This window comes from Panthera pardus, unplaced genomic scaffold, assembly GCF_024362965.1.
Source record: "Panthera pardus isolate Hobbes unplaced genomic scaffold, ASM2436296v1 HiC_scaffold_13, whole genome shotgun sequence".
NCBI classification, from domain to species: domain Eukaryota; kingdom Metazoa; phylum Chordata; class Mammalia; order Carnivora; family Felidae; genus Panthera; species Panthera pardus.
Genome location: NW_026526688.1, coordinates 41,263,158 through 41,276,692, shown reverse-complemented (window position 1 = coordinate 41,276,692; position 13,535 = coordinate 41,263,158). Strand labels below are relative to the sequence as shown.

At 49.2% G+C, this 13,535-nt stretch overlaps 1 protein-coding gene across 22 annotated transcripts in view; it reads right to left on the bottom strand.

Moving 5' to 3' along the window:
• The window catches only part of ANK1 (ankyrin 1), a 219,338-nt gene that overhangs the window by 68,124 nt on the left and 137,679 nt on the right, over positions 1 to 13,535 (bottom strand). For all 22 annotated transcript variants that reach the window (XM_053901029.1, XM_053901036.1, XM_053901037.1 and 19 more), the window contains exons 3-9: positions 10,832 to 10,930; positions 6,294 to 6,392; positions 5,109 to 5,207; positions 3,977 to 4,162; positions 2,823 to 2,921; positions 2,025 to 2,123; positions 1,632 to 1,730 (exon numbers count right to left, since the gene is read on the bottom strand). In XM_053901029.1, the coding sequence (XP_053757004.1) occupies positions 1,632 to 1,730; positions 2,025 to 2,123; positions 2,823 to 2,921; positions 3,977 to 4,162; positions 5,109 to 5,207; positions 6,294 to 6,392; positions 10,832 to 10,930 (780 nt within the window). The remainder of the gene's footprint in view (positions 1 to 1,631; positions 1,731 to 2,024; positions 2,124 to 2,822; positions 2,922 to 3,976; positions 4,163 to 5,108; positions 5,208 to 6,293; positions 6,393 to 10,831; positions 10,931 to 13,535) is intronic.

Sequence of the window (13,535 nt, the reverse complement as noted above, 5' to 3'; positions counted from 1 at the left end):
TGATCTCAGATTTCCAGCCTCCAGAACTGTCAGGCGATGGGCCTCTGTTGTTCAGGCCACCTAGCGTGTGGCACTTTGTGACAGCAAACCAACACAGCTCGTTGCCACTTAGTGAGTTTTACGGAGGTCCTAACTTATTTCCCAGTTGAAGAGTCGGAAGTTCTCAGTGAAGAATTTTCATGACTGCCTTTTTAAGCCCCATCCCCATAATCTGGGTAATATAAAATCATTACCAACTTAGGAACCTTTATGTAAGTTTAAACACAGGACCCCTGTGGGAAAACGCTGAGAATTTCCTGATCTGACAACAGAAGGTAGCAGTTCTACCTTCACTTATCCGAGGATTTTTACTTTTATATTATCTCATGTGATCATCCCAACGACTCTAGAGACGGGTAGAGCTCTACAGATGAGGAAACAGAGGCAGAGACAGAGTAAGGGACACACTCAAAGTCACACAGCAACTCAGCCGTGGATGGAGGTTTAAACGAGAAATAAACTGGCTTAGGAGAGGATACATCCTGCCTCACCCCCAGCCCCCGACCAATCACACACGGACACACACAAAGCCAGCTTGGTGCTGTGAGTCATGACCCAAATTACAGGTAGCTGTGTAGAAAGACTCCCATGATGATCTGTCACGGAACGGACGGCTTTCATGGTTATGGGCTATCTGCAACTGCCCACACAAGACCTCTGGGGAGGCTGTGAATGGGCCTGGTTTCTCCCTTGTTCTATTCTCACACCCTTCCAAATTCACCCCAACGAAGTGGGCAGAAGGCCTAGGGGAGGTGTAAGCAGTACGAGGTGGTCTGACAGCTTTAGCCCCAGGAAGACTCAGGAGCTGAAGGAGGGGCCTTTGCTCTGGCCCTTCATGGACCTTGAGAGGAGCTATTCTGTTTTCTTTTTTAACTTCACTTCAGTCTGGCCCAGGCTCTAAAGACTTCTTGGGGTGCTTAGAGTCTGTCTTTTCTTGGAGCCAAGATAAAAGACACAAGGGTTAATCTAGAGCTGTAGCAGGCAAATGACAGTCCGTGGGTCAAATGTGGTCTGCTGCCTGTCTTTGTAAATAAAGTTTTATTGGAACATGACTGCTAGTTTGCATATTATCCATGGCTGCTTTCCTACAACAATGGCGGAGTGGAATCATTGCAACAGAGATCATGGCTTGCAAAGTCTATCTGGCCCTTTAGGGAAAAAGTTTGCCGTGCCTGAGATAGATAATAGTTAGAGCTATACTGGGGCTCCTGGGTGGCTCAGTCACTTAAGCGTCCGATTCTTGATTTCGGCTCAGGTTATGATCTCAACAGTTGTGAGTTCCACCCCCACATCGGGCTCTGTGCTGGTGATGTGGAGCGTGCTTGGGATTCCCTCTGTCTTTCCCCCCTGCCCCTCCCTGGCTCATGCTTTCTCTCTCAAAAATAAAATCAAATAAACATTAAAAAAATAATTAGAGCTATACTGAGTGTCTCCTGTGTGACAGGGATCAGGGTACACATCACACATCACTGGTTCTGCGAGTAGTATTAGCATCTCTGTTTTTCAGAAGTGGGATTTGATCCTGGGTCCCCCTGACCTGGACCCCTGGGGAAAAGATGTTCCTCACAGGAGGGAAGCAGGGAAGCACAAACCTTGGTTTTAGCTTGGATGGGTGCCCCGTGGTCCAGCAGGATCTCTGAGATTCGCACGTGCCCATTCCGAGCTGCACAGTGGAGAGGTGTCAATTCATCCTTTAAAAGACAGGGTCCAAAAGAGAAAGCCCCAAAGGCACCTATCAGAGCCACTGGAGGGAAGACTGCCCGCAGTATCACTGCAGCCACAGAAGCGGGGATGCTTCCTGGAAGACCACCTCAACTTCAGCACATCTCACTATGTCTCCTGCTGCATCCTGGCTCCCACTGCGAGCTAGTCCAGGATGATGGAGGCCCATCACTAGCTGGTCCCTGAGAGCCACCACTCCAGCTGTGGCTCTGGAAGGCAGAACTCCCTCCCTGGGCCTTGCCACGGAGCTCGCTGGCACCCACCTTGGTCCTTGTTTCTATCTGGGCCCCGCGGTCTAGCAGGAGCCGCACCATGATCACGTTCCCCCTGCGGGAGGCGATGTGCAGTGGCGTGATGCCGTTCTGGAAGGGAGGAACAGGAACCAGTGAGGGTTTGGCACCTCCCCCTCCAATGCCGCTGCTATGCTCCCCACTCCCCCTGACTCCCAGCCTCAGCCTGACAGCGGCAGCAACATAAGAGGCCACGCTAAGCCTACCATTAGTCCATTTCTCACTAAGAAAGGTTTCAAAATCTATGAGGATGTGACAGCATGGTGGTTAATCTCACCAATCTGACCGAGCCATGTCTCCCAGAGTCATCGTAACAGATTGGAAGAAAGCCCTGCCCTCCAGGCTTGCCACCTCGAGAATGGGCAAACAGAAACTGATATGCAGGTGATCAGAAACCCATCCATGAGGGGCACCTGGGTGACTCAGTGGGTTAAGCGTCCGACTCTGGATTTCAGCTCAGGTCCTGATCTCACAGTTTGTGAGATCAAGCCGTGCAATGGGCTCCGTGCTGACAGTGGGGAGCTTGCCTGGGATCCTCTGTCTCTCCCCCTCTCTGCCTCTCTTTCTCTCTCAAAAATAAATAAATAAACGTTAAAAAAAAAAAAAAAGAAACCCATCAATGAGCAGCCTCAATAAACACCAGGCGGTCCCACCCATGGTCACTTGTGCCATAAGGAGGAAATTCATGGTGTTAAAGCAAGAGGCAGAAGCCCAGAGGCCAGACAAGCCCAAACCCCTGGCCTGAGTGCGGGGTCTGCCAGAGCACCTTACCTGTGGCGTGAAGTTGACACTGGCGCCCCTGTTGAGGAGTAGCTGGGCCACGTTGAGGTTCTCGTAGTGAGCTGCGATGTGGAGGGGGGTGAATCCCGTCTGAAGCACGACAGAGGGGGAAACAACTTGTCACAAGCCTCGCACTGTCATTTTCCATCTCAGAATCAGCACAGGGATTCTGGAAATGTTGGCAGGGCCAGAGGACCCGATGTGGAAAGATTTTGACTGATGAGAAGATTTGCTGAAGGGATCAAGGAATGCTTTCTGGCAAGTCATATTCAAAGCTAGGTCCTACCTCTGAGGGACCCACGTTCTTTGTACTGTGGTTCACATGGACAAACCATGCACTAGCATGACCTCCAACTCTGCAGGGCCCACTCATGTGAATGGTTATTTACAAAGCGATTTGAATGAATGAATGAAAAGTGCTTTGGGGTCCACGATCTGAGCTCTAGAGATTGTTTCAGCCCTCTAAAGGGGTGTTGTGACTCAGCTGCTGGCCAAAGGCAGCCCTTGGACCCTTCCGGGTCATTGTCATTATTCTGTCCTATAACCTGAGACCATGCCTAATCTGGTCAGCAGTTTTCAGACAAAACTCAGCGACCGTGGGCTGGAGGGACCGTGTGAATAGCTCAGTGCAATCCACTCCCACTGCAAGAGAAGTAATTAACTTATAGATAGTGGATCAGTAGTGCCTCAAAACATCAGACAGCTAGCTGTCCAGGCCCCTGGGGAGCCCTCCCAGTCCTCATCTCCCCATGTGGGGACACTTCCCTTCCTCCACTAGGGGCCAACCAGGAAAAGAGGGGTATAATTCTAGAACACCACCCGCTAGATTCTCAAGTTTCACTCCGGCCAGAGACCCAAGCTGCCCTGGACACTCCTCTGGATGACCTAGAGCAACAAGAACCATTCCTGCTCCACACCAAGCATATCTCTCCTGGTGTTCACCAGGGGTTTAAAGTGAGGCTGTCCACTGTAACTCCTACGGGTCCCAGCAGGAATCTGAAGGCCCTGTGGGAGCTGGTGTTCAGTGTGCATGGCTGGTACCACCCCTGGCCTCGGCTCATTCTTGGGGAGCCTCTGTAACCCATACGGCTCCGTGGTCCAGGTACTAGCCTTCTCCTGGTCCTCCTGGGCCTGGCTGCCCTCACCTTGGAAAGCACGTCCGGGTTGGGGTCATTCTGCAGAAGCACCGCAGCTGTCCGGGTGTCATCATTACGGGCTGCGATGTGCAGGGCAGGGAGGCGCACCTTGCCCTTTGTCCCGTAGTTGATGAGGTGTGCCACCACGTTCTCATGGCCCTGCTGTAGAGCCACGGCTAGAGGAGTGAAGCCGTCCTGGCCAGAGGAAAGGAGGAAAGATGCATTTGCTCTGACCGTATCTGACCACTTGCTGTCCTCAAGCCAGGACCCACGCTTTCACACCTCAGGGCTCTTGCTCATGACGGGCCCTCAGCCTGAAACGACTTTCTTACAACTCAAAGCCCTCTTCATCTGTCAAGCTCAGTTTAAATGCCATCTGGTCCCTAAAGCCTTTCTTGGCCCCACTTTCTTTCTCCGTAATCCCACAGAGCCTACAGCCACTAATTTTCCTTTGTAACTCGCTCCCAGTCTCACTGCGTGCTCTGAGGGCTTTTCACTGCCCTCTGTTTCTCTGCCTACCCTTTCTGTCACCCGATCCACTGGTGCCAGGCCAGTGCCTTCAACATGGCAGAAGATCACTCATTTATTCATTTCATGAGTATTATTAACACCTACCAAATGCCAGAAACTATGCCAGGCACTGAGGATTTGATTGTGAGCTACTGTCATTAATCCCCTCAGTTGTGTGCTAAGGGGAACAGGACCCCGTGGACTGGCAAAGCAGAATGAGAACAAAGTCATGTAATTGTTGGCTCTATCTAGTTCAGTTTCATCACTTCATCAATGACAAAACTCAGGATCAGAGCTGAAATGACTCATGGTTTATGGCAGGATCCTTTCTCATTAAGGTCCAGCCTTCAGTGGTGCTTAATGTGGGAAGGACAAGCTTGACTCTGATGTCATTTCTCTGGTATGTGTCTGGGCATTCCTCAAGACCCATGACTTTGTCCCTCACTCCCTTGAAGAGCCCGATGGCACCCAGGATGAGTGCAGTGATCAGAAGGTAGAGAGCACTCTGTGACACTTTACGCGGATCGTGACTGAGGAAGCATCTTAAGCCTTGTCCCAGGAATGCACGCCCCCGGCAACGTCCTGTCTCTGGAGATGTCCCACAGTGAGGCCACTTGCCCAAGGTACTTACTTCTGTGGCTACATTCTGATTAGCTCCATTTTCCAGTAAAAACTTAACCACTTCCAAGTGATTCTCTTGTGCTGCCATGTACAAGGGTGTAAAGCCTTTCTGTAAACCAAGAGAAAACGTCATTAAAATTTACCCACAAAATTAGGGAGACATGCTAAAACCGGGGCAAAATCCTCATAACTGGAGGACAACTCTCTCTTCGTTGTATTTTCAGCTAGCCCACAGGGCCATGTCCCCACCAGTATCTCCTGTTGTAAAAACTCACGGACACTTTGAAACGACTTAGTTGGGGGGAAGGGGGGCATTGAGCCTGGGTGGCTCACTTAGTCAAGCAACCGACCTCGGCTCAGGTCATGATATCACGGTTCTTGATTCAAGGCCCACATCAGGCTCTGTGCTGACAGCTTGGAGCCTGGAGCCTGCTTCAGATTCTGTGTCTCCCTCTCTCTCTGCCCACACCCTGCTCATGTTCTGTCTGTCTGTCTGTCTGTCTGTCTCTCTCTCTCAAAAATAAACATTTATGGGGTGCCTGGGTGGCTCAGTAGGCTAAGTGTCCGACTTCCGCTCAGGTCATGATCTCGAGGTTCCTGAGTTCAAGCCCTGCATCAGGCTCTGTGCTGACAGCTCAGAGCCTGGAGCCTGCTTCCCATCCTGTGTCTTCCTCTCTCTCTGCCCCTCCCCACTCATGCTCTGTCTGTCTCTGTCTCTCAAAAATAAAAAATAAAAATGTTTTTAAAATAAACAAACATTTAAAAAATTTAAAAAAAAAATAAAAAGAAATGGCTTAGCAGGACTTATTACAAAAGGGCACCAAACTGCGGGTTGACACTCTATGGAAGTCAGCCTCTTACAAACACACTCCCCCTCTATTTTCACTCCCTTCTTTGTGAACCCCCTATGTCCCATGTCCTACCCACCCCTAAACACAGTCTCTCTCCCCAAAGGAGCCATAGCTAGATATATTATTTGGCTGGTTTCACTGAACAGAGATGGGGTCCACAATGATCAACCACATCGTGCTTAGAATGCATAACAGAAGCATGAACAAATAGTAAGGGATGCCTTTGTTATTGCTTGGAGACACATTGCCGATTAAGCTATTCAGTGCACCCACTACATAACAGAAATACAGGTGGAAAAGAAGGGCAATGCCCTCTGGCCCAGGACCCGGGAGAGAGCCGTCACCTGTGACTGGGCGTTGACATTGGCGCCATAGTTGACCAGCTCCCGGACCACCTCATCCTGACCTGCGAGGGCGGCGATGTGCAGAGCTGTGTTCCCTTTCTGAAACACACGGGGAGAGGAAGCAAAGATTTCCCACCAGGCTGCCAACAATATTGTGACCATCAAAGGTAAAGTCGCTGTTAAAGGTATACTAACAAGGGTGCTGGTTGGGGTGGGGGACAGTGGGCTTTCTTTAGACCCAAAATGGGTAGACAACACACATGAGTGTGCCTGACCCATTATACACCTTGAAATGGTACTGAAAGCCCAAGGAGGAAAATTCTTGCTCTCCAAAAACAAAAGCAAAAAACAAAAAAAAAAAACACCTCACGCTAATGGATAAAAAAAACACTTCTCAACACCTAATCTGCTGCATGCAGACATAGCATTCTGTCATCGGCTGACAGACCCGTCAGCATTCCTCAGGACACACACTGAAAGATTTGCCAGGCGAGCCGGCCTCCTCAGACTTCCAGCTCCTCACATCCAGCTGTAACTCTGCAGGGTGACACAGAGCCCCCTGCCGTGAGGCCTGGAGCTCTGGGGAAGGAGGCCGGCAGGACCTGTGGACTCAGCACCCTTAACCTGGGGACAGAGGGAGGAAAGGCAAAGAGATTTAAGGGTAGCAATATGTAAAGGGGGGGGGGTAATAAAATGAACTATATAATGCATCTAGGGAAGGGAAGAAGAATATGGAACTAAAAGGGGGAAAATAAATAGGAATGAATTCTTACTACAAAAAAACAAAAACAAAAAAAGACTATTTGACATATTAATCAGTAAAATACATATAATGAGCCAGGGCTTCTCCAGATTAGAGAGGAGACAAAAGTGAGAGAGAATAGTGCACAATTGTTTTAAAGTCAACTTTTTTGGGCACCTGGATGGCTCAGTCGGTTAAGCATTCGACTTTGGCCCAAGTCATGATCTTAGGGTTCGTGAGTTTGAGCCCCGTGTCGGGCTCTGTGCTGACAGCTCAGAGCCTGGAGCCTGCCTCAGATTCTGTCTTCCTCTCTCTCTGCCCCTTCCCTGCTCGTGTTCTGTCTCTCTCTCTCAATAAAAATAAACATTAAAAAAATTGTAAACTTTTTCAAAGCTAAAACCCTTAATAGGGACTAAGAAACCAGGCAGGTTGTGAGGAGGTGACTGGAATACTGAGGTTTCTTTGTCCGGATTCATCCCACGTATTTAATAATTGCTAGATGGGGTTCAGGTCTAGCAGGCTTCTTCTGTTCAGGATGCCGGCCTTCCTGCCAGGCTCCTTCCTGCCTCCCGGATATCCTGGGGCTGGAACACAGGCACATTCTCTGACTCACCTACATGACCCCACTGGCCCCCCAGCTCAGTGAGTGGCAGGCAGGACAGGCCTCACCTGCCAGCTTCAGTCAAATAGGGCAGGTGGGAGAAAACAGGACCCATGTGGGCCCATCTGTCCCCCCTGCTACTTAAGGAGCAGAGACCTCAAATGAACTCAGTATTTTTGCAGTTCATATGGTATATAATTTACCTAAACTACAGAAACACTTGCTAATCCATCTCAGACAACTCAAGCCCCAACAAGTCAGGACTTCAAACTCCATCTATGCACCGGGGCCATCTGTCACTGGGAGAAAAGTGTCCTCACCCAGGCGGAACTGAGCAGCACGGACACCGAGCTCTGGGCCCCCCAGCCACCACTGTCCCAAGCACCCACAGGTGGGTGAAGAAGCCCCACTGAAAGCTCCTGGGGGCTTCAGGGGGCTCAGGTCTCTGTTTCCAAAGTGTGGCCTGTATCAGGCAGGAGTAACCTGCTTCTTGCCTCCCAAGTTGTCTTTTTGATTTCTCCTGAAGTCCCATTTGATAAACAAAAGGGTTCTTCCTCCAATATCCATCAGAGAATAAGTGCCAGAAATGAATGTATAGAGGCTAATTAATCATTTTTCATAGAAGTCCAAAGAGCTTACATTTAGAGGCCTTGGCACCTGGGTCCGACTCACTCACTGTACTAAGTGGAACATGGCTGTTGGCAACAGAACCTTCTCTAGAAATCAGGACTCAGAACTCCAAGTCTCCCTATTTAGAAGCAAGTGTGCTGTGCCCATTCATGCGTTTGTTTGTTATACACTGAGCACATGTGTGTCAGGCACCGGTCCCGGCACGGGAGTACAGAGATGATTGAGACTCGGGCTCCTTGACCTCAAGAAGCAACGTCAACTGTTTCTTTCCATCTGCCTCTTTCTGCTCGAAATCACAGTCCATCAGAGCTCTCCCCCATAGAAATGCATCGGGGGGCAGCTGGACCTGTGCGGAACCCTGGCTGTGGATCCTGGCCCATGCCACCTTCTGGATCTGGGCTGAGGGCAGCACTGATGAGGGGTAAGAGCAAAGGGGAGACCCTGGTAGCCAGACCGCTCCCCCCAACACACACACCTAGACACACGTGCACACACTGCGAACTTCAAGGCCTCTGGCCTTGGGTCAGGGGCACAGGGCAAGGAGCTGGGGCCTCTATTTTTTCTACCCCTCCCTCTGCATGAAAGAACATGGCCTGAAAGAAGCAAGAAAAATTTCTTAGCTACATCTGATCCACAAAGACCCACCTTCTCCAATTTGCAGGGAGTCCTAGAGCTCCTGGAAGGGGGGTGGGGAGGGAGGGGGCTTCATTGAAGCAGGAGCCCGGTAGATGCAAGCAGAGAGATTAGGGCTTTCTCCCTCACTACCTGCGTTGATGCTGAGCACAGGCCTCTAAGAGGCAGAGAAGGGAGGATGGGGACAGATGCTTTTGTTTTGTGCTTTAAAAACATTTAAGCACATTTAGGAAACTCTACTGGTTTTGGCTTTTACTCTTTTCTTTTTTTAATCTTTCTCATGCTCGCAAGACCCATTATAATTCCCCAATCTGCTATGACTGTTGCTCAGCCCACGGTTTCTGCTTCACCTTTTTTCCTCCCTCTGTACAGCATTCAGGAACCACGCTGGCTTATAAAACATCTATAAATAACAAAGACACACCAAGCATTCGCTTGCAAAATAACAATCAAAGGGGGAAATGCGGAGAGTGCAAAAATGCTGAAGCGTCATGTTTGCACAGCTCTTGAGGATGCGCCAGGGGAAGAAAAGCCACCCCAGCCCACATGGAGCCTGTCAGATGGCGCACTGCTTGCAGCCAGGTATGTGAGAGCACAAGAAAGAAAAATAATTGCATCCCCTTCATCCACAAAGAAGGGTGGAAACCACTGGTACTCGTCATGGGGTTGGGGAAAAAAATGCCCCACATACATTCAGAAAGAGCAACTCAGTCTATTTTACCAGCAAGATCTTTTCACCTTCGGGAGGTGACATGAAAATTACAGAATTTTACCTCAAGGGATGATTGTCCCTTCATAATATTTTGGTAATGCACTTCACAACTACATATTATATCTCTACTTATTGTTCTTCTGGTTCTCTGCTGGAGAGGAGGCCCAATGTTTGCAGCACAGAACTGAAATCGAGGCTGGGTATAAGACCATGCTGAATACACAGCAAACAAAAAGAAAGAGGCCGGAGAGACAGAGCCAAGAGGAAAACCATGGGAAGTAACCAGGAAGGAAGAGAAGAGAACGCTGTGCTCAAGTTAGTAGAGAGAGGTGAGTTTTTTGGTTTAGTTTTGTTTTGAAATGCTGGCAACACCTTGTTCAATAAATAAACAAGGCGGATGCATGTGAGAATTAAAATTGATTTTACAACCTACAGATGCATAATTTCATGACTGTGGTTTCTGGACTTAAGTCACTGGCACTTCTAATCTATGGCTATGGGAAGAGCATGCTGGCGTGGGAGGTGTGACGTCAGCCTTGGCCAAATGCCTCCTCGGAGAAGAGAAGGCTGTTCAAGGTAATTGGTAAGGAGAGGAGGTAAGTGTGCGGCTGACCAAGGAAGACTCACTGGGGAAGGATAAATGAGAGGGGTCTGGCTCTCTTCTCTATGCCTCAATAGCAACACGGTCACCGACATTTACCGATTCCTTCCTTCGCACCAGGCATTTGACACACACGATCTCAGTTTGTTTTCATACGAATCCTGAAACCGAGTATTACAGTCCCCATTTTATAGATGAGGAAATGGAGAGTTCTCACCAACTAACTTGTTCAGAAACGGAGTGCATTGCCTCCGCTGGGAGCCAGACCCAAGGCACCTGACTGTAGAACTGCTAGAGCTCTCAGACCCTGCACTCAAGTCAAGGACCCTAAGAAAACATAAAGCCATAGCGAAAAGGGTTCTCTTTCTAGATTTATAACCTAATGATGAGAATAAAGTAAAAGCCCACTGACTTTTATGGAAACAGGGTCCTCTGCCTTTCAGGTGACTTTGGGGACGCAGAGAACTAGGAAGTGATTGGAAACACAAGAGAAATTCAGAAACACACTTGGCTTTCTCTCACGAAGGGCTGGTTTCCATGTCAGGGTCTGGAATGATACACGAGGGACCTGAACACTTGAATTATCAATGAAAAGCTCCCCGTTCCCTAAGAGACGTACCTTGGTTGTCGTTTCTAGAATGATTTCTTTGTGCAGAAGTTCAACCACCATCTTCACATGGCCTTCTTTAGAGGCCAGGTGCAAGCCGTTCAGCCCATTCTGTAAAGAGCAGAGAGGCAGGAAGAGTGTGGTTAGGAGACTATGCATTCTGTTCCAGACACCCCTTCCCTGTGAAGAGATGTGTGAAGAGCCAGACGGGAAGAACAGGGGGGGCCCTGAGTGGGGCCGGCCCAGCCTCTCCGGGCACTTTTCTATAGAAGCATCAGATGACAGAACAACAGGGCAAGAGTGAGACCACCACTCCCCAGATTCATATCCATATTAAGTGTGGAGACGCTCTCACAGAGCCAGTGGGTGACCTTACTTGGAAGTTTAGATCTTGGCCAGGCTTTAGGCAATCACTTCCTTGAAGTGATATAGCTTCAACTCCCAATGCAGCTAATTTTCATGGCAGCAATCAGTAAAGGCAAAGAGGCAACACCAGTACATCCTAGACATTTGTAAGGATAGACACATATTTGGTAGAATAACAAACTCTGAAATGAGGTCTTCTGAGAACTAAATACTGCCAGTCACCCAGCTAGAAGATTTCGACATCAGAATCAGTAAAATAGCCCCATGGCCACCTTGCCATTTCAAATGTGGCCAAAGCTGGTCTGACAGTTCAATTGCAGGGGGAAAAAAAAATAAAAGAACCAACACTGTCCATGCCCAATCGTCCATCCACGGAAGCAGATCTCTCACCAACCACAGAAAGTTTACGCTGTACTTGGTGAGGTTTGAGAGAAAGCTGCCTAGCTCAGGTTTTACTTTGCATTCTTGCACGTCCTGTCTTCCGATCCTTGCACTTGGATGCCTGAGTACTTTTTGGCAAAAGCTGACTTCAAAGAGCGCTACTTAGAACCACAAATAATTCTGACAATATGATGGAACTCATTTCACTTCTGGTGATGAGCAGATCTTGGCTCCATATGGAAAATGATGTTAGTCAATCAGCACTCCCCATGCCCTACTTTTGTGTTCTCTTTCTCTCTTCCTCCTTGCCCACCCGCAACCCCTCCCTCTTGTCCCATTCCTTCCTATCTCCTGTTTCAGTCAACTCTGTTCTAGCATGTTCCCTTTCAGGGGATGCCCCAGAGCCACTGCAGACTTTAGCTAATAAAAAAAGACCCTTGCCACCGTGATGGAGGCACTTGGCCCCTGAAGGTGTGACTTCTCCCCAAACACCTCTACAGCTCCACCATGGGTCTCCAAAACCCCCACTCTCCCTGTGTGTCAGAGCATCCAGGACCAGCGAATGTTCACGGAAAAGACACAGCTGCTCACGTTAGCACCAGAGTCCCCGCAGTCAGTATCAGGAGATTCCAATCAAAAATACAAATATCCCATCTGGGAGTGGTAGCACATTAATCCTTAACAGGTGAGTTCTGTTGGCGTTGCTCAAACCAGCAGAAGCAGTAGGCAGAAATACTGGAATAATGAGACATAAGACAGGTATCTCATGATGGGAGAATGGAAGGTATCTAAAACTTTACATCAGAGCCTTGAACAGGGAAAATACAACAGGTACCCGAGGCCTCAGAAAAAAAAGAGAAAGTGGGCTCCAAAGGGAACTTTGCCTAATCTCCATTCAATCAGGCCCTCCCCGCACCCCAGACATGCAGAGCAAAGTAGGCCAAATCTTTGCACGTTAGCACTGCCAGCCTTGGCAAGCTGTGTGTGTGGGTGGGGGGTGATGGGAGGGCCCTTTCACGCAACATTTCCCCATGCAAATGCCTAGAAATCACCATTGGATGCTTTCCTCTTGCAGATTTTGTACACCATTAAATGCAGAGTCCAGAGTGGTGTTAATTATTCACACCCCGGTGTGAATGGGCTTATCAGATAAAGACTGGGTCCCAGTCAGTTTTGATAACAGAAAGGGAGAAAGCAATCTGTTAGAACAGGAACCTGGGGGAGGGAGAAGAACACTGGGTGGAAGTAAACCAGTTCCCCTCAAATCAATGTACAAAACACAAATTCACTAAAAAGCAATTCGTCCAGTGACTGGGGCTCTGGAAGCCTGGAGCCACGCCCTTCAGCTCTGTGTCCTCAGCTCTGCCCTGGGGCAGGTCTGCACCCTCCTCCCTCCCAGAGCACTGGGGTCTGCAATCCCCTCCCAAAAACCCAGCAGTGTCTGGAAGGTTCCCTGAGTGATCACTCGGGAACCGTGATGGTGTTTGCGGCTGTGGGAATCTCAGCAGCTGCTGCAGTCAGCTTTCCTCAGGGGACTCAGCTGTGGCAGCAGCCAGGGTAGCACGGTGCTGATCGCTGTGGTTTTAGTGCTGACTTGGGCAGCAAAGTACCTTTCCGTGAGCATTCACTGATCCTGAACACCTCAAAGCTGGGAAGTTGGCAAGTCTACAAGGAAAACACGTAAGTTTACTGCTAATGCTCTGGGGTGGCTGTTCCTGCCCTTTGGACCCAGTGTCAGGATCGCAATCCAGAGAGATTCTAGAAGTACTGTCTGCCCGGGGAATGCTGGAGTGGAAAAGGATGTCAGAGATCCCCGAATGCTGAGGAAATCAAGGTCCAGAGTAGTCAAATGACTAGCTAGAGTCACACAACCTTTCTAGGGCATAGCCACATATAGAACAAATCTGGATTCCTCCCTTGCCCCCACCACCAAAAAAGGATTTGGGTTTTGTTTTGTTCTTTTTGCCCC